Consider the following 21,916-nt stretch of genomic DNA (forward strand, 5'->3'; position numbering starts at 1 on the left):
TCAAGATGGCAGCATAGAGGGTCGTGCGCTCACTCCCTCTTTTGAGAGCACCGGAATGACAACTAAATGCTGAACTATCATTGACAGGAAGACACTGGAACTCGCCAAAAAAGATACCCCACATCCAAAGACAAAGGATAAGCTGCAATGAGACAGTAGGAGGGGTGCAATCACAATAAAATCAAATCCCATAACTGCTGGGTGAGTGACTCACAAACTGGAGAACACTTATACCACAGAAGTCCACCCACTGGAGTGAAGGTTCTGAGCCCCACGTCAGGCTTCCCAACCTGGGGGTCTGGCAATGGGAGGAGGAATCCCCAGAGAATCAGACGTTGAAAGCCAGCGGGATTTGTTTGCAGAACTTTGACAGGACTGGGGGAAACAGAGACTCCATTCTTGGAGGGCACACACAAAGTAGTGTGCCCATCAGGACCCAGGGGAAGGAGCAGTGACCCCGTAGGAGACAGAATCAAATGCACCTGCTAGTGTTGGAGGGTCTCCTGCAGAGGCGGAAGGCAGCTGTGGCTCACCACAAGGACAAAGACAGTGGCAGCAGAAGTTCTGGGAAGTATTCATTGGTATGAGCCCTCCCAGTGTCCACCATTAGCCCCACCAAAGAGCCTGTATGCTCCAGTGCTGGGTCACCTCAGGCCAAACAACCAACAGGGAGGGAACTCAGCCCCACCTATCAGCAGACAAGCAAATTAAAGTTTTACTGAGTTCTGCCCACCAGAGTAACACCCAGCTCTACCCACAACGAGTCCCTCCCATCAGGAAGTTTGCACAAGTCTTTTCGACAGCCTCATCCATGCGAAGCCAGACAGCAGAAGCAAGAAGAACTACAATCCTAAAGCCCACAGAAGGAAAACCACAATTACAGAAAGATAGACAAAATGAAAAGGCAGAGGACTATGTTCCAGATGAAGCAACAAGATAAAACCCCAGAAAAACAACTAAATGAAGTGGAGATAGGCAACCTTCCAGAAAAAGAATTCAGAATAATGATAGTGAAGATGATCCAGGACATCAGAAAAAGAATGGAGGCAATGATTGAGAAGATGCAAGAAATGTTTAACAAAGACCTAGAAGAATTAAAGAACAACAACAAAAAGAGATGAACAATACAATGACTGAAATGAAAAATACACTAGAAGGAATCAATAGCAGAATAACTGAGGCAGAAGAATGGATACGTGACCTGGAAGACAGAATGGTGGAAATCACTGCATGGAACAGAAGAAAAAAGGATGAAAAGAAATGAAGACAGCCTAAGAGACATCTGGGACAACATTAAACACACCAACAATCACATTATAGGGGTCCCAGAAGGAGAAGAGAGAGAGAAAGGACCTGAGAAAATCTTTGAAGAGATTATAGTTGAAAACTTCCCTAACATGGGAAAGGAAATAGCCCCCCAAGTCCAGGAAGCACAGAGGGTCCCAGGCAGAATAAGCCCAAGGAGAAACACACCAGGACATACTATAATCAAACTGACAAAAAAGTAAAGACAAAGAAAAATAATTAAAAGCAACAAGGGAAAAACAACAAACAACATACAAGGGAACTCCCATAAGGTTAACAGCTGATTTCTCAGCAGAAAACCTGCAAGCCACAAGGGAGTGGCATGATATATTTAAAGTGATGAAAGGGAAGAACCTACAACCAAGAATACCCTACCCAGCAAGGATTTCATTCAGATTTGATGGAGAAATCAAAAGCTTTACAAACAAGCAAAAGCTAAGAAAATTTAACACCACCATACCAGCGCTACAACAATTGCTAAAGGAACTTCTGTAAGTGGGAAACACAAGAGAAGAAAAGGACCTACAAAAACAAACCCAAAATAATTAAGAAAATGGTAATAGGAACATACCTATCGATAATTACCTTAAATGTGAATGGATTAAATGCTCCAACCGAAAGACATAGACTGGCTGAATGGATACAAAAACAAGACCCATATTTATGCTGTCTACTACAGACTCACTTCAGGCCTAGGGACACATACAGCCTGAAAGTGAGGGGATGGAAGAAGGTATTCCATGCAAATGGAGATCACGAGAATGAGAGAGTAGTAATATTCATATCAGACAAAATATACTTTAAAATAAAGACTGTTACAAGAGACAAGGAAGGACACTACATAAGGATGAAGGGAACAATCCAAGAAGAAGATATAACAATTGTAAATATATATGCACCCAACATAGGAGCACCTCAATACATAAGGCAACTGCTAACAGCTATAAAAGAGGCAATCGACAGTAACACAATAATACTGGGGGATTTTAACACCTCACTTACACCAATGGACAGATCATCCAGACAGAAAATTAATAAGGAAACACAAGCTTTAAATGACACAACAGACCAGTAGGTTTAATTGATATTTATAGGACATTCCATCAGAAAACAGCAGATTACACTTTCTTTTCAAGTGCACACAGAACATTGTCCAGGATAGATCACATCTTAGGTCACAAATCAAACCTCAGTAAATTTAAGAAAATTCAAATTGTATCAAGCATCTTTTCTGACCACAACACTATGAAATTAGAAATCAATTACAGAAAAAAAACTAAAATAATAGAAACACATGGAGGCTAAACAATACACTACAAAGTAACCAAGAGATCACTGAAGAAATCAAAGTGGAAACCAAAAAATATCTAGAGACAAATGACAATGAAAACATGATGAGTCAAAGTCTATGGGATGCAGCAAAAGCACTTCTAAGAGGGAAGTTTATCGCAACACAATCCTACCTCAAGAAACAAGAAAAATCTCAAATAAACTATCTAACCTTACACATAAAGTAATTAGAGAAAGAAGAACAAACAAAACCCAAAGTTAGTAGAAGGAAAGAAATCATAAAGATCAGAGCAGGAATGAATGAAATACAAACAAAGAAAACAATACCCAAAATCAATAAAACTAAAAGCTGGTTCTTTAAGAAGATAAACAAACTTGAAAAACCTTTAGCCAGACTCATCAAGAAAAAGAGGGAGAGGACGCAAACCAATACAATTAGAAATGAAAGAGGAGAAGTTACAATGGACACCGCAGAAATAAAAAGCATCATAAGAGACTACTACAAGCAACTATATACCAATAAAATGAACAACCTGAAGAAATGCACAAATTCTTAGAAAGGTATAACCTTCCAAGACTGAACGAGGAATAAATTGAAAATACGAACAGACTAATCACAAGTAATGAAATTGTAACTGTGATTAAAAATCTTCCAACAAACAAAAGTCCAGGACCAGATGGCTTCACAGGTGAATTCTATCAGACGTTTAGAGAAGAGCTAACACCCATCCTTCTCAAACTCTTCCAAAAAATTGCAGAGGGAGGAACACTCCCAAACTCATTCTACAAGGCCACCATCACCCTGATACCAAAACCAGACAAAAATACTAGAAAAAAAGAAAATTATAGACCAATATCACTGATAAATATAGATGCAAAAATCCTCAGCAAAATACTATCAAACAGAATCCAGCAACACATTAAGAGGATCATACACCATGATCAAGTGGGATTTATCCCAGGGATGCAAGGATTCTTCAACATATGCAAATCAATCAATGTGATACAACATAGTAAAATACTGAAGAATAAAAACCATATGATCATCTCAATAGATGGAAAACAAGCTTTTGACAAAATTCAACACCCATTTATAATAAAAACTCTCCAGAAACTGGGCATAGAGGGACCCTACCTCAACATAATAAAGACCATATACAACAAACTCACAGAAAACATTCTCAATGGTGAAAAACTGAAAGAATTTCCTCTAAGATCAGGAACAAGACAAGGATGTCCACTCTCACCACTATTATTCAACATAGTTTTGAAAGTCCTAGCCACAGGAATCAGACAGGAAAAATAAATAAAAGGAATACAAATTGGAAAAGAAGAAATAAAACTGTCACTGTTTGCAGATGACATGATACTATACAGAGAATCCTAAAGATGCTACCAGAAAACTAATAGAGCTAATCAATGAATTTGGTAAAGTTTCAGGATACACAATTAATGCACAGAAATCTCTTGCATTCCTATACACTAACAATGAAAGATCAGAAAGAGCAGTTAAGTAAATAATCCCATTCACCACAGCAACAAAAAGAATAAAATACCTAGGAATAAACCTACCTAAGTAGGTAAAATACCTGTACTCAGAAAACTATAAGACACTAATGAAAGAAATCAAAGATGACACAAACAGGTGGAGAGATGTACCGTGTTCTTGGATTGGAAGAATCAACATTGTGAAAATGAGTATACTACCCAAAGCAATCTACAGATTCAATGCAATCCCCATCAAATTACCAATGGCATTTTTCATAGAACTAGAACAAAAAATCTTAAAATTTGTATGGAGTCACAAAAGATCCCAAATAGTCAAAGAAATCTTGAGAAGAAAAAAAACAAAAAATGGAGCTGGAGGAATCAGACTCCCTCGCTTCAGACTATACTACAAAGCTACAGTAATCAAGACAACATGGTACTGGCACAAAAACAGAAATATAGATTAATGGAAAAGGATAGAAAGCCCAGCAATAAACCCACCTATTGTCAACTAATCTATGACAAAGCAGGAAAGGATATACAGTGGAGAAAAGACAGTGTCTTCAATAATTGGTGCTGGGAAAACTGGACAGCTACATGTAAAATAATGAAGTTAGAACACTCCCTAACACCATACACAAAAATAAACTCAAAATGGATTAAACACCTAAATGTAAGGCCAGACACTATAAAACTCTTAGAGGAAAGCATAGGAAGAACACTCTTTGACATAAATCACAGCAAGATCTTTTCTGACCCACCTCCTAGAGAAATGGAAATAAAAACAAAAATAAACAAATGGGACCTAATGAAACTTAAAAGCTTTGCACAGCAAAGGAAACCATAAACAAGATGAAAAGACAACCCTTAGAATGGGAGAAAATATTTGCAAACAAAGCAACTGACAAAGGATTAATCTCCAAAATATATAAATACCTCATGCAGCTCAATATCAAAAAAACAAAAAACCCAATCCAAAAATGGGCAGAAGACCTAACTGTACATTTCTCCAAAGAAGACATACAGATGGCCAAGAGGCATAGAAAAGCTGCTCAACATCACTAATTATTAGAGAAATGCAAATCAAAACTACAATGAGGTATCACCTCACACTGGTTAGAATGGGCATCATCAGAAAATCTACAAACAATACATGCTGGAGAGGGTGTGGAGAAAAGGGAACCCTCTTGCACTGTTGGTAGGAATGTAAACTGATACAGCCACTATGGAGAACAGTATGGAGGTTCCTTAAAAAACTGTAAATAGAACTACCATATGACCCAGCAATCCCACTGCCAGGCATATACCCAGAGAAAACCATAATTCAAAAAGACACATGCACCCCAATGCTCATTGCAGCACTATTTACAATATTCAAGTCATGAAGCAACCTAAATGTCCATCAACAGACGTATGAATAAAGAAGATGTGGCACATATATACAATGGAATATTACTCAGCCATAAAAGGAAATGGAATTGAGTTATTTGTAGTGAAGTGAATGGACATAGTGTCTGTCGTACAGAATGAAGTAAGTCAGAAAGAGAAAAACAAATACCGTATGCTAATATATATATATGGAATCTAAAAAAAAAAAAAAGTTTCTGAAGAACCTACGGGCAGGATAGGAATAAAGACGCAGATGTAGATAACAGACTTGAGGAAACGCGGAGGGGGAAGGGTAAGCTGGAACGAAGTGAGAGAGTGGCATGGACATATATACACTACCAAATGTAAATAGATAGCTAGTGGGAAGCAGCCGCATAGCACAGGGAGATCAGCTTAGTGCTCTGTGACCACCTAGAGGGGTGGCATAGGGAGGGTGGGAGGGAGATGCAAGAGGGAGGGGATATGGGGATATATGTATATGTATAGCTGATTGACTTTTTTATAAATCAGAAACTAACACACCATTGTAACTCAATTATACTCCAATAAAGATGTTAAAAAGAAAAATGAAGATGTGGTACATATATACAATGGAATATTACTCAATCATAAAAAGGAACGAAACTGGGTCATTTGTAGAGACATGGATGGACCTGCAGACTGTCATACAGAGTAAAGTAGGTCAGAAAGAGAAAAACAAATATTGTATATTAACAGATGTACGTGGAATCTAGAAAAATGGTGCAGACAAACCGGTTTGCAAGGCAGAAATAGAGACACAGATGTAGAGAATAAATGTATGGACACCAAGGGGGAAAAGCAGAGGTGGGTGTGGGGGGCATGAATTGGGAGATTGAGATTGACATATATACACTAATATGTATAAAATAGATAACTAATGAGAACCTGCTGTGTATTACATGCTACTCCACTTCGCTGTACAGTAGAAAATAACACAACATTGTAAAACAACTATACCTCAATTTAAAAAGAAAAATTAATTTAAATAATGTGCTAGAGGAAAAATTGAATTATCTTTCTAGTGTCTCTATAGAAAATTATATAACAAAATAATGGTCATGAAAGAGGCAATCAAAAAATATGGGGCCAAAAATACAGGAAGAAAGGTATTATAAAAGTGTATCAGGGGCTTCCCTGGTGGCGCAGTGGTTGAGAATCTGCCTACTAATGCAGGGGACATGGGTTCGAGACCTGGTCTGGGAAGATCCCACATGCCGCGGAGCAACTAGGCCCGTGAGCCACAACTACTGAGCCTGCGCATCTGGAGCCTGTGCTCCGCAACAAGAGAGGCCGCGATAGTGAGAGGCCCGCGCACCGCGATGAAGAGTGGGCCCCGCTTGCCACAACTAGAGAAAGCCCTCGCACAGAAACGAAGACCCAACACAGCCAAAAATAAATAAATAAATTAATTAATTAATTAAAAAAAAAAAAAGTGTATCAGGCAGTGAATTAATGAAGATATTATGTTATTTTTTTGGGTTTTGTGAAATGTATGGTATGTTTCAGATTTTCAAATTTGTGATATATAGGGATTTATTTTCTCATGCTAAATGAACATGTCCTTTCATACCTAATTTTGTATTAGTTTAAAGCCTCAAAAAACTGGATCCAGCCATGATAACCACCCTCCCCCCTGCTCATTCAACTCCAGTCACAGTGGCCTCTATGTTGTTCCTTGGACATGCCAGGCCCACTCCCACCTCGAAGCGTTTGCACTTGCTGCTCCCTCCACCTACAATGCTTATCCTCCAGATAACTACATAGCTCCCCTCTCACTTCTTTCAAATCTTTGCTCAACTATGTCTTTCTCAATTCAGCCTTCCCTGATTATCCTTTTTAAAACTGCAGCACTTCCAATGTACAAGATGACTTACTTATTCATTTATATTGCTGACTATCTTTCCCTCCCCCCACAAGAATGTAAGCTCCATACAGATGGAAGGTTCTTTTATTTTTTTAAATCTGTTTTGTCCACAGTTGTTTTTTTCTGTTTGGAACAGTGTCTGGCACATAACAAGTGTTCAGTAAGTATTTGTGAAATGGCTGGCTGGCTGACTGGATGAATGGATAAATGAATAAATGAATGAATGAACTACCAATCAAAGTTTAGATTATCAAGAGACAACCAGCACTGCCACAGTGAGACAAGATCATTCCAGCCAAAATCACTGAAATGTTATGTCTTAATTGGTTTATTCACCGCATGAAGGTAGATTTACAATTCATAGTAGGATTTTAATTTCTAAATTATTAAAAGTATTTTCTTTATAGAAAATACCATGGTTGGGATTGTCTCATAAACTTTCAGATTTCATTCCACCATCAAAAGAAAATCCAGATTTCAAAATTAAGCCAAGAAATAAAAAAATTTTATTTTCCTTTAAATTAGGAAGTTCTGTTCAAATGAATAGTGAAAGCAACATTAGTTGAGAAGTAGGTCCACCAGAGAACTATAACTCAAGTAGCATTTAATAAAACTACTTAAAATAATAATGACAGCCACCATTCATTAAGTGCTTGCTATATGCCAGATACTGGCTCAAATACTAAATTAAAGGTGAGTTCTAAGGTGTGGGTATGTGGAAGGAATATAAAAGCATTTTTTAATAATAAATGATTATAATTCTCGGGATGAAATTTTTCAATTAAGAAATTTTTTTATAAAACCAAAGTATGACAATTAATATTATACATTTGGGAATCCTAAATAATAAAGAAATGGAGAATTGGAGCTATGTATTTGGAAATATGTTCTAAGCACAATAAATATGTATGACATAGACTGCTATTCTGAGTTTTATTATTTTATTATTCACTGTAATGAGGTAGTTCAAGATAGATTTATATTTGTGTATGTGTCATAGCTAAAGTTTAAACTCATTCTAGCAGATATTACTCAGCCATAAAAAAGAACAAAATATAATGCCATCTGCAGCAACATGGATCGATCCAGCAATTGTCATACTGAGTGAAGTCAGACACAGAAAGACAAATATCATATGATATCCCTTATATGTGGAATCTAAATAAAAAGTGTACAAATGAACTTATTTACAAAACCAAAGTAGAGTCGTGGATGTAGAAAACAAACTTATGGTTATGAGGGGATAAGGGGTTGGGGGGGGGAGGGAAAAACTGGGAGATTGGGATTGACATATACTCACTACTATATATAAATTAGATAACTAATAAGAACCTGCTGTATAACACAGGGAACTCTACTCAATACTCTGTAATGATCTATATGGGAAAAGAATCTAAAAAAAAAAGAAAGAGTAGACATATGTATATATATAACTGATTCACTTTGTTGTACACCTGAAACTAACACAACATTGTAAATCAACTATACTCCAACAAAATTGTTTTTAAGTTAGAAGAAAAAAAAGAATATAATAATAATGGTTATATAATAATGAATCCAACCTGGCTTATATTTGTCTTTATACCCACACAATTGTAAAACATTATTTTTAATATTTTTTGGAGGAAGGGGCCCATGAAGGCCCCATGAAAGACATATGCGACCTTGGTCTGATTCTTCCCATCCCATACCCCATGAGCATGGTAAGGGCTTCACTGTGGAGTAATGCAAGTTGCTCCACAACCCTCACATTTTGGAATCAAGAACAGCTTTAGCTAGCTTAAAGAAAGCCTCAAATTATCTGCTTTTTTTGCTTCCCATATTACCAAAGTACCTAAAATCTGAATTAGGTATTTTACACAGGAACGATGCTCTTCCTGATTGTTTTGTAGAAAAGCACATATACGCTTTAAAGTAATTGTCTCTGGACCTCCCATTTGAGCTTATACAGAAAGGGTGAATTACAAATAACAAATAGAAAATAGATTGTAAGCATGTTTTAAATATTTGAGTCAATTAGAATTTTTCACATCTTGCAGAATGTGGGATTTACGTGAATATGGAGATAATAAATAATAAAGCATATATCTAGGAGAAAATTTTTGTTTTCCCACAACACTCATGGTTGGCTTGTTAAATTCTGACATACATCATCAATGTCCCAAGCTTCCTGATAATGTTGTAGAAGTTTATATAAATGTTAAGTGCACCTTTCTTAAATGTTGCAGATAACTGCAACAGTTAAATAACTCATTGAGGTAAAATATCACTTCTGCATGATTTTCCCCCTGACAACCCCAGGTTGATTAGAAGTTCTTTATTCTGTGCTTCTCTGGAAAATATACTGGTAGCAACGTTTAGTAAACTGTTATTAAGTTATCACTGTTACTGTAAACTTATTTGTGTGAGGATACATGTGTTTTATTGAATCATAAAAAGCTACGTGAAGTCAAGAAAAGTGGGCACTACCTAGCATATCACAGGCACTCAAAAATATTTGCTGACTAACTGAATAAGTAAATGAATATTTTAGATTGAAAAAGGTCTCCAGTCTATAACCAGATCTATAGGAAGTGATATAACCTAAAGAGGCCTCATTCCCAATCACGATGATATAAATGATGGTGACACCAATGTCAGTCCCTCAAGTCATTTGGCCATTCTAACAAGTCCAAGAGGAAGGAACTGACCTCAGCTTTCTCTGCCAATCAGCACCACAGTGGATACAGACCCAGCTATGTAGCTAAAACATTTAGCCTCATTACACAGCTATTTACAAATGAGCTATTTACAGCTCATTACAAATACCTATGACTGACTGTAAAACGAAATTCTATATGAGGAAGATCAGCAAGTTGCATTCCCCATCAAAACAGTTTCAAGTAACTAATTTATTAATTGTCCATTTAAAAAAACAAGTATTGGGCTTCCCTGGTGGCGCTATGGTTAAGAATCTCCCTGCCAATGCAGGGGACATGGGTTCAAGCCCTGGTCCAGGAAAATCCCACATGCCATGGAGCAACTAAGCCCATGCGCCACAGCTACTGAGCCTGCATGGCACAGCTACTGAAGCCCATGTGCCTAGGGCCCATGCTAGCAACAAGAGAAGCCACCACAATGGAAGCCTGCACACCGCAAAAAGAGTAGCCCCCGCTCACTGCAACTAGAGAAAGCCAGTGCACAGCAATGAAGACCCAATGCAGCCAAAAATAAATAAATAAAATTTATAAATATTTATATATAATCTATATAGTATTTGTGTCCAAAATATTCAATCCAAATAGATTTAGGTGCTGGACTGGACTTTTCCAAAATTCAATATAATGAAAAACTATTCTAAATCTAAAAGAAAATAAAGGGATTAAAAGCCAAACACAATGTGTGAACATTGGTTAAATATTGTGCCAAAAATAAAAACAAGCTCTGAGACATGAGACATGGAGACAATTGAGAAAACTGAAAAATGGAATGTATGTTACTTATTCATCAATGTTACATTTCTTAGGTGTAGTGATGATGTTGTAGTTAAGTAGGAGAATGTCCTTGTTCTTAGGAGATCGGTACTGAAATATTTGGGGTGGAATAGGGAGGGTGGGAGGGAGATGCAAGAGGAAGGAGATATGGGAATATATGTATACATATAGCTGATTCACTTTGTTATACAGCAGAAACTAACACAACATTGTAAAGCAGTTATACTCCAATAAAGATGTTTAAAAAAATATTTGGGGGTAAGAGTCATGATGTCTACAACTTACTTTCAAATATCCTAATGACAACAAAAAGTGTATGTGTGTGCATGTGTGTGGGTGTGTGCTGGTGGCAGTGAGGGGAAGGAGAGGAGGCAAATGTGGCAAAATGGTAATAATTGTAGAATTTAGGTGAAAGGTATTTGGGTGTTTTAATTTTTTTGTAAAATCAAATATTTTCAAAATTAAAAGTTAGAGGAAAATGTAAAAGAGAATAATGTTATAGAGAAAGGTTTAAAGACAGAAAAGGTATCTATGATTACAATATTATGTTTTAAGAGCAGGTTCAAAGTAATGCACACCATAGTTCTGTTTGGGAATATATGGATGAATATACATTAATGTATTAATAGAGGTCACTGAATTGGAGTGTTTATCTCTGGATTGTCCAATTACAGTCACTTCTATTTTCTTATTTTTATTTATAAAAAATTGCTTATTTTATATACATTCACATATATGTACAAATTATTTTAAAAGAGTGAGAATGAACTTATCAAAACCTTGCAACAATATATTCTGTTGGAAACTTGTCCCTGTCAAAACTGGTTAATCTATTGTTTACACTATTAAGATTATACCAGTGACTGGATATAAATAAATCATTTTATTTGAAAAAGAAAAACATGATGACAATAATTCTAGACTCTTAAATTGGCACTGGGAATATGAAAGTATTGCCCCAGAGGGCATAACTAATGACCTATGGGTGCGAACTACATTGAGACAGATTTCAGCTCATTATGAGACTGAACGTTGCAATGAATGTGTCCAACAAGGGAACAGACTGAACCATGAAATAATTGCCTATCAAAATAGCTTAATCACCTGTCAGAGATGATTAGAAGGAGGGGTAGGGTATTAGATATACTCTAATCCAGCCTTTGGTCTCTAACAAGTCCATAGTCAAAAATAAAGAAAATAGGGACTTCCCTGATGGTCCAGTGGTAAAGAATTTGCCTTCCAATGCAGGTGATGCGGGTTCGATCCCTGGTCGGGGAACTAAGATCCCACATGCTGTGAGGCAACTAAGCCCACTTGCCACAACTACTGAGCTTGCACGCCTCAACTAGAGAGCCCACATGTTGCCAGCTACAGAGCCCCTGCACCCTGGAGCCTGCATGCCATAACTAGAGAAGAGAAAACCCGCACGCCACAACTAGAGAGGAGGCTGCACACCTCAACGAAGAGCCCACGCACTACAACAAAAGATCCCACATGCCTCAATGAAGATCCCATGTGCCACAACTAAGACCCAATGCAGCCATAAAAAAAATAATTAAAGTTTTAAAAATAATAAAGAAAATAGCAGTAATAAACTGAATACATTTCCATTGAAGGAAAAACTACACAATACTCTGTTGCTGACTAACAAGACATAAGACAAGATTAATACTCTCTGGTCAGGATGCTGTATTTTTAAAAATTGGAATACTATTAACACTGTTCAGCTAGACCAATTACTCAACCAAAAACAAAGTGTGTTACTTGCCATCATGAATCCAAATTATTTCTAAACATATGAACTTAGTCTTAAGTGTTGGTGTATTTATACAATGGAATACTGTTTTAAAAGAAAAAATGAAGAGGAACAAACTACTGATATATACAACCATATGGATATATGTCAAAAAAACCTTATGCTGAGTGAAAGAAGCAAGATACAAGAATACATGCTGTATGATTTCATTTATATCGATTTCAAAAACAGGCAAAACCAATCTGTTAGAAATCAGAAGGTGGTTGTGTAGAACACAGGGAGGATGAATAAAAAGGGGCACAAGGGAACTTTCTCAGGTAATAGAAACGTTCTAACTCTTGCTTTTTGGTGGTACTTACACATTTACATACAGCCTTTAAAGTTCATCAAATGGAACACTTAAGATCTGTGTGGTTTTTGTTTATAAATTACACCTCTGTGAAATTAAAATAAATATTAAAAAATCATATTTGCTTTGTGTCACCTAAAGAACTCAATACTTACCAAGTGATTTCTTTTTACTGCAGAACATTATTGCACCTGATTTTTTTTCACCAGGCCTCAACAGCTGGCCTACATAAGAAAACAAGAAATGTACACAACATTAGTATTTGAGAAATGCTCATTAACCATAAATTGCCATCATTCAGCTTTCTTCTTAGTCAAATCTAGATGACTAGGAAGTCATTAACACAGTAAGGAATAACAGACTCCATTTATGAGACTTAAATCTAACAAGATAAGAATAATTCTGTAACTCACAGACATAGAAAACAAACTTATGGTTACCAAAGGAGAAAGGAGGAATGGATAAATTAGGAGTTTGGGATTAAAATATACACACTACTATATATAAAATATATAACCAACAAGGACCTGCTGTATAGTACAGGAATTATATTCAATATCTTGTAATAACCTCTAATGGAAAAGAATCTAAAAAAGAATATATATATATATATATATATATATCTATCTGAATCACTTTGCTGTACACTTGAAAGTAACACACCATTTTAAATCAATTATATTTCAATTTAAAAAATTTTTAAGGAAACAAATAATTCTATACAAAAATTATCTATTTGTATTATGGCGGCTATATGGAAGAATGTAAGGTAAGCACAAGTGTAATATTCAATTTGGCATTAAAATGGAGCCAAATTTTCTAACATATCCAAAACCCTGTGAATCAGAATATCTCAGAGGTGACACTCCATTACCTGCCTTTTATTCAAGTACCAAAAGTAATTCCTTCCCAAAACAGTCACCCAAGTCCAGGAAGTGCAGAGTCCCATATAGAATTAATTGAACAAGGAACACGCCAAGACACATAGTAATCAAACTGACAAAAACTAAAGACAAAGAGAAAATATCCAAAGCAACAAAGGAAAAGCAACAAATAACATACAAGGGAATCCCCATGACACTATGAGCTGATTTTTCAGCAGAAACTCTACAAGCCAGAAGGGAGTGGAACGATACATTTAAAGTGATGAAAGGGAAAAACTGACAACCAAGAATACACTACCCAGCATGTCTCTCATTCAGAATTGATGGAGAAATCAAAAGCTTTACAGACAAAAAAAAGCTAGAAGAATTCAGCACCACCAAATGCTAAAGGAACTCTTTCAATAGAAGAGGCAACAGCTAGAAACAGGAAAATTACAAAATGGTAAAGCTCACCAGTACAGGTGAACATACAGTAAGGGTAGGAAATCATCTACACACAAATACGGTATCAAAACAGTAATTGTGAGAGAAGGAGAGCAAAAATGCAGGATATTTGAGATGCATTTGAAATTAAGAGACCAGCAACTTAAAACAATCATGTATACATATAGACTGCTATATCAAAACCACATGGTAACCACAAATGAAAAATCTAAAATAGATATACACACAAAAAAGAAAAAGAATCCAAACACAACAATATAATCATCAAATCACAAGAGAGGGGAACAAAAGAGAAAAGGAATAAAAGACCTACAAAAACAAATCCAAAATATTTTTTTAAATGGCAATAAGAACATACATATCAATAATTAACTTAACTGTAAATGGATTAAATGCTCAAACCAAAAGAAATAGACTGGCTGAATGAATACAAAAATAAGACCCATACATATGTTGTCTATAAAAGACCCACTTCAGATCTAGAGACTGAAAGTGAGGGGATGGAAAAAGGTATTCCATGCAAATGGAAATCAAAAGAAAGCTGGAGCAGCAATACTCATATCAGACAAAATAGAGTTTAAAATAAAGACTGTTACAATAGACAAATGACACTACATAATGATCAAGGGCTCAACTGAAGAAGATATAACAATTATAAATATATATGCACTCAACAGAGGAACACCTCAATACATAAGGCAAATGTTAACAGACATAAAGGAGAAATCGACCACAATACAATAACAGAAATCGACCACAATACAATAATACAATAATAGAGCACTCCACTTATATAATGGACAGATCATCGAGACTGGAAATCAATAAGGAAACTCAGGCCTTAAATGACACATTAGAACACATGGACTTAATTGATATTTATAGAGTGCTCCATCCAAAAGCAGAAGAATACACCTTCTTTTCAAGTGTACATGGAACATTCTCCAGAACAGATCACATGCTGGGCCACAAAGGAAGCCTTGGTAAACTTAAGAAAACTGAAATCATATCAAGCATCTTTTCCGACCACTACACTATGAGATTAGAAATCAATTACAAGAAAAAAATGCAAAAACACAAACACATAGAGGCTAAACAATATGCTATGAAACAACTGATGGCTCACTGAAGAAATCAAAGAGGAAATAAAAAGAATACCTAGAGACAAATGAAAATGAAAACACAACAATCCAAAACCTATGGGATGTGGCAAAAGCAGTTCTTAGATGGAAGTTTATAGTGATACAAGCTTACTTCAGGAAACAAGAAAAATCTCAAACAAACAACTTAACCTTACACCTAAAGCAACTAGAGAAAGAAGAACACATAAAACCCAAAGTTAGCAGAAGGAAAGAAATCACAAAGATCAGAGCAAAAATAAATGAAATAGAGACAAAGAAAAAAATAGCAAAGACCAATAAACTAAGAGTTGAAAAGATAAATAAAATTGATAACACTTTAGCCAGAGTCATCGAGAAAAAAAGGGAGAGGGCCCAAATCAATAAAATCAGAAATGAAAAGAAGAAATTACAACTGACACCACAGAAATTCAAAGGATCATAAGAGACTACTACAAGCAACTATACACCAATGAAAAGGACAACCTAGAAGAAATGGGCAAATTCTTAGAATGGTACAATCTCCCAAGACTGAACCAGTAAGAAATAGAAAATATGACTAGACCAATTGTATGTATTGAAATTGAATCTGTGATTAAAAACTCCCAACAAACAAAAGTCATGGAACAGATGGCTTCACAGGTGAATTCTATCAAACATTTAGAGAAGAGCTAACACCTAACATTCTGAAACTATTTCAAAAAATTGCAGAGGAAGGAACACTCCCAAATTCATTCTATGTGGCCACCATCACCCTGATACCAAATCCAGACAAAGCTACCATCAAAAAGAGAAAATTACAGGTCAATATCACTGATGAACATAGACATAAAAATCCTTAACAAATACCAGCAAACCAAACCCAGTAATACATTAAAAGGATCATACACCATGATCAAGAGGGATTTATCCCAAGGATGCAAGGACTTTTTAATATCTGCAAATCAATCAGTGTGATGTACCACATTAACAAATTGAAGAATAAAAACCATATGATCATCTCAATAGATGCAGAAAAAGCTTTTGACAAAATTCAACACCTATTTCTGATAAAAACCCTCCAGAATGTGGGCACAGAGGGAACCTACCTCAATATAATAAAGACCATATACCACAAACCTATAGCTAACATCATACTCAATGGTGAAAAAATGAAAGCATTTCCTCTAAGATCAAGAAAAAGACAAGGATGTCCACTCTCATCACTTTTATTCAACATAGTTTTGAAAGTCCTAGCCACAGCCATCAGAGAAGAAAAATAAATAAAGGGAATACAAATTGGAAAAGTAGTAAAACTGTCACTGTTTGCAGATGACATGAAACTATACATTGAAAATCCTAAAGATGCTACCAGAAAACTACTAGAGCTCATCAATGAATTCAGTAAATTTGCAGGAAAAGAAATTAATACACAGAAATCTGGTGCAATCCTATACACTAATAATGAAAGATCAGAAAGAAAAATTAAGAAAATCCCATTTACCATCGCATTAAAAAGTATAAAATACTTAGGAATAAACCTACTTAACAAGGCAAAAGACCTGTACTCCAAAAACTGTAAGATGCTGATGAAAGAAATCAAAGGAGACATAAACAGCTAGAAAGATATACCATGTTCTTGAATTGGAAGAATCAATACTGTCAAAATGACCATACTACCCAAGGCAGTTTACAAACTCAATTCAATCCTTATCAAATTATCAAAGGCATTTTTCACAGAACTAGAAGCAAAATTTTTTAAATTTGTATGGAAACATGAAAGACCTCAAATAGTGAAACCAATCTTGAGAAAGAAAAGCAGTTGCAGGAATCAGGCTCCCTGGCTTAAGACTATAGTACAAAGCTACAGTAATCAGGACAATATGGTACTGGCTCAAAAACAGAGATATAGATCACTGAAACAGGATAAAAAGCCCAGAAATAAACCGACTCACCTATGGTCAATTAATCTATGACAAAGGAGGTAAGAATACAATGGAGAAAAGAGAGTCTTCAATAAGTGGTGCTGGGAAAACTGAACAGCTACATGTAAAAGAATGAAATTAGAGCATTCTCTAACATCATACACAAAACTAAACTCAAAATTGATTAAAGATGTAAATGTAAGGGCCAGATCCTATAAAACTCTTAGAAGAAAACATAGGCAGAACACTCTGACATAAATTACATCAATATCAATATATATGTATATTCTTTTTCAGATTCTTTTCCCTTATAGATTGTTACATACTATTGAGTATAGTTCCCTGTACTATACAGTAGGTCCTTGTTGGCTATCTATTTTACACATAGTAGTGTGTATCTGTTAATGCCAGCCTCCTAATATAATCCTTCTCCCACCCTCTCTCCTATTTGGCAGCCATAAGTTTGTTTTCTGTGTCTGTGAGTCTCTTTCTGTTTGGAAATAGGATCATTTGTGTCTTTTTTTTCTTTTAGATGCCACAAAGAATTGATGTCATATGATATTTGTATTTCACTGTCTGGCTTACTTTACTTAGTAAGATAATAGGGAAGGGAAACATAAGCAAAAAATGGAATTACATCAAACTAAAAAGCTTTTGCACAGTGGAAGAAACTATCAACAAAACAAAAAGGCTACCTACTGCACTGGAGAAGATATTTGTAAATGATATATCTGATAAGGGGTTAATATCCAAAATATACAAAGAACTCATACAACTCAACATCAAAAAAAAAAAAAAAAACCCATTAAAAAGTGGTCAGAAGACCCGAAGAGACATTTTTCCAAAGAAGACATACAGATGGCAAACAGACACATGAAAAGATGCTCAACATCATGAATCAGCAGGGTAATGCAAATCAAAACTACAGTGAGGGACTTCCCTTGTGGATCAGTGGTTAAGAATCCGCCTGCCAATGCAGGGCACATGCGTTCGAGCCCCGTTCTGGGAAGATACCACATGCCACGGAACAACTAAGCCCATGTGCTATTAACTACTGAGCCTGCGCTCTAGACCCTGCAAGCCACAACTGCTGAGCCCATGTGCTGTAGCTACTGAAGCCCATGCTCTGCAACAAGAGAAGCCACCGCAATGAGGAGCCTGCACACTGCAACGAAGAGTAACCCCCGCTCAGCGCAACTAGAGAAAGCCTGTGTGCAGCAACGAAGACCCAATGTAGCCAAAAATAAATAAATAAAAATAAATTTATTTTTTAAAAAAGACATAAAGCACCCTTATGTTCATCACAGCATTATTTACAATACCCACGATATGGAAGCAACCTAAGTACCCATTGATAGATGAATGGATAACGAAGATGTAATGTATATATGCAATGGAATACTATTCAGCCATAAAAAAGAATGAAATCTTGCCAGTTTTGACAATATAGAAGGACCTAGAGGGTATTACGCTAAGTGAAATAAGACAAATACTGTATGATTTCACTTACTGGGCAACACAAATGAACAAATATAATGAAACAGAAACAGACTCATAGGTACAGAGAACAAACAGATAGTTGTGGGGGAGAGGGGCAAGGGGAGGGAGGATGAGTGAAATAGGGAGATTAAGAGGTATAAACTTCCAGTGACAAAATGAGTCATGAGGATGAAATGTACTGTGTGGGGAATATAGTCAATAGTAATATAATATCTCTGCATGGTGATAGATGGTAACTAGACTTATCATGGTGATCATTTTGTAATGTACAGAAATATGCAATCACTGTGCTGTGCACCAGGAACCAACACAGTGTTGTAGGTCAATTATACTTCAAAAAACAAACAACGGGGTCTTCCCTGGTGGCGCAGTGGTTGGGAGTCCGCCTGCCGATGCAGGGGACACGGGTTCATGCCCCGGTCCGGGAGGATCCCGCATGCCGCGGGGCGGCTGGGCCCGTGAGCCATGGCCGCTGAGCCTGCGCGTCCGAAGCCTGTGCCCCGCAGCAGGAGAGGCTGCAACAGTGAGAGGCCTGCGAACCGCAAAAAAACAACAAACAAAAACAAAAAAAACAACGAACTCTCAGAAAAAGAGATCAGATTTGTGATTACCAGAGGCAGGGGGTGGGAGGAGGGGGAATTGGATAAAAGTGATTAAAATGTACAAATTTCCAGTTAGAAGATAGTAAGTACTAGGGATGTAACGTACAACATGATTCATATAATTAACACTGATGTGTGTTATATATAAAAGTCATGAGGAGAATAAATCCTGAGTTCTCATCACAAGAAAAACAACTTTTCAAAATTTTTTTATCTAATATGAGATGATGGACGTTCACTAAATTTACTGTAGTAATCATTCCATGATGTGGGTCAAATCATTATGCTATACACCTTAAACTTATACAGTGCTGTATGTTAATTATTTCTCAATAAAACTGGAAGAAAAAAAGTTATTTAGAAATAATTAAATAGGGGGCAGAAATAATGTCATTATTATCTTTTATTTTTTTCCCTACATGTCTAATTTCCTTCACGTGGTAAACTCTATTAAGGATTTAGAGTGAATAAATAAAGGGCAAACAAATAACTTCAACATTTAGAACCCAAAGGACCATGGAAATGAACTGAAGCACCTTCGCAAACACATGACAGGGTAGGCAGAGGTTCTGAATTCATACTCTTTAGGTTAGAAAGAGAAATGACTTGTTTGTTCCTGCTCAAAGACGTGGTGTGGCAGGATGCATTAAACACCCATGAAAGAAGAAGCTGGTCAGTCATATGGAGACCATAAAAGAGGAAGAACAGCACTTATGGCTTAGCAGTTACAAGAAAGGAGGATGCAGAGGAATTTCATCAACACCTACTGTTGCATTACAAATTTCTAGTGTCTAAAAGGCCTGAAACCATCAATATTTCTCCCTGTTGTGCTCCCAGATTCATGAGTTCCCTTCCACCACCTCCAGGAAAAGCAGCAGCCCACTGAGAGAATAGCCACCCCTGGGGTGCCCCTGACAAGTAGGGCCATCAACACTTTGTAAAACCCACTGCTTTTCCAGGAACCAGTCACTAAAACTGATGAATCCAACAAGATGGGAGTACTACTGCCAGGCGCTGCTAGAAGCAGGGATAGGTCCTCAAATATAACCCATCAATAACTCTTCTGTTCTTCTTCCCATGCCTTCTACCAACTGCCACCAAGGCTGCCTAAAACAATCCCCCCCGCCCCCTCCTCACTGCTCCCCCTACCCCAGTCTTAGGCAGCAGATGCCTCTAGGACATGCCTGCTGACCCTGCATTCCTTCTAACAGGTTTCCCCGCTCCAGCCTTGGCCACCCATAGACCAGGGTCCACACTGAAGCCACAGTGATCTTTATAAAAATTAAATGGCATCATATCACACCCCTGCTTAAAACCCTTCAATAACATCCCACCGGCCTTAGAAAAAAGATCAAATTGCAGCATGACTCCTTGGCCCCTCTGCAACCTGGTCCCTGCTAGTCTTTCTACCCTGATTTCTCATCACTCTCCTTACAGCCCCCATTCTTCCTTGCACCCCCCCCATGTCTATACTACAGAAATAACTCAGCTTCTTTCTATTTGAGGGCCTTGACACATGCTCTTCCCTCTGCCTGTCATAATCTAACCCCATCGCCATCCCCTTCACCTAACTTGTACTCATCTTTTCAATATCAACTCATACATCACTTCCTCTAGGAGTTCTCCCCTGGTCCCCCAAATCAGAGGTAAGAGCACCTCCTATGTGCTCCCATAGAATCCAGAGCTTCCAATTTCAGAGCCCTTATCATTCTAGGATGTATTTGCCTATTATATTGGCTGTTTTCCCATTCGTCTACAAACTCCAGTGGGGCAGAGACCCGATCTGTGTTGTCCATAGTTGTATCTTCAGTGTCAAATGCACGCCTGGCATGTGGCAGTGCTCAATAAAAATTTGCTAAATGAAAGAATGATTAATGTTCTCAGTGTCTATGAGGAATGAAGCAAGGGCTTCCAGATGCTAAAAGGCATTTCCCTTTTAGCAACTATCCCTTCCTAGACCCCAACCCCAAGTTCAAGAACATCTTAGATCTTCCCAAACTGGGAACCGTCATGGCTTTCTTAGCTGCTCCCTACCTCTGGCTGGTCCCTATCATCCTGTGCATCCCCCACCTCCAGCCTAGGAAGAACCTCAAAAAATGAGAAGTATTTGGTTAGCAATAGGAAGAGTGTTGCAGGCAAACTGAACAGCACAAGAAAGGAGGAGGAATTTGCAAATCTTGGGGTAGAAGGGCAAGAGGAGGCACTCTGGCTCTAAAAGAAGATGCACAGAAAGGATTTTTTGAGGAAAAGCCTTTCTGTGAGAAATAACATGGACAAAAGCGGGGTTTTTATCCATGAGGGACTATCTTTGTTCCAACAAATAGTCACAACCGATACAAATTGGCAACATGGAGAAGGATGAATGGATTCTGTGACAACGACACCTTGATCTGGTGGCCCCATCTGGCCAGAGGGTTAAGGCTCATCAGCAAGTTCTAAGCCAACTAGTTAGGGCTTGAAAACTCTCTCTGGAGACTAAGTAAACATCTTCTGTTTTCATGGGCTCAGAGTCCCTCGAGCTGGTGAAAA

At 37.1% G+C, this 21,916-nt stretch overlaps 1 protein-coding gene and 1 long non-coding RNA gene across 8 annotated transcripts in view; one reads left to right on the top strand and one right to left on the bottom strand.

Moving 5' to 3' along the window:
• The window catches only part of ATP8B4 (ATPase phospholipid transporting 8B4 (putative)), a 258,876-nt gene that overhangs the window by 229,387 nt on the left and 7,573 nt on the right, over positions 1–21,916 (bottom strand). For all 7 annotated transcript variants that reach the window (XM_027096598.1, XM_027096596.1, XM_027096604.1 and 4 more), the window contains exon 2: positions 13,091–13,159. In XM_027096598.1, the coding sequence (XP_026952399.1) occupies positions 13,091–13,118 (28 nt within the window). In that variant the 5' untranslated portion in view covers positions 13,119–13,159. The remainder of the gene's footprint in view (positions 1–13,090; positions 13,160–21,916) is intronic.
• LOC113614801 (uncharacterized) lies at positions 1,772–14,482 on the top strand. The gene is made up of 3 exons (XR_003430732.1): positions 1,772–1,800; positions 11,347–11,355; positions 14,225–14,482. It is a non-coding gene; the product is annotated as an uncharacterized LOC113614801 (long non-coding RNA).

Source organism: Aethalodelphis obliquidens, unplaced genomic scaffold (genome assembly GCF_003676395.1).
Source record: "Aethalodelphis obliquidens isolate GAN/ISIS:26980383/991018 unplaced genomic scaffold, ASM367639v1 scaffold105, whole genome shotgun sequence".
NCBI classification, from domain to species: Eukaryota; Metazoa; Chordata; class Mammalia; order Artiodactyla; family Delphinidae; genus Aethalodelphis; species Aethalodelphis obliquidens.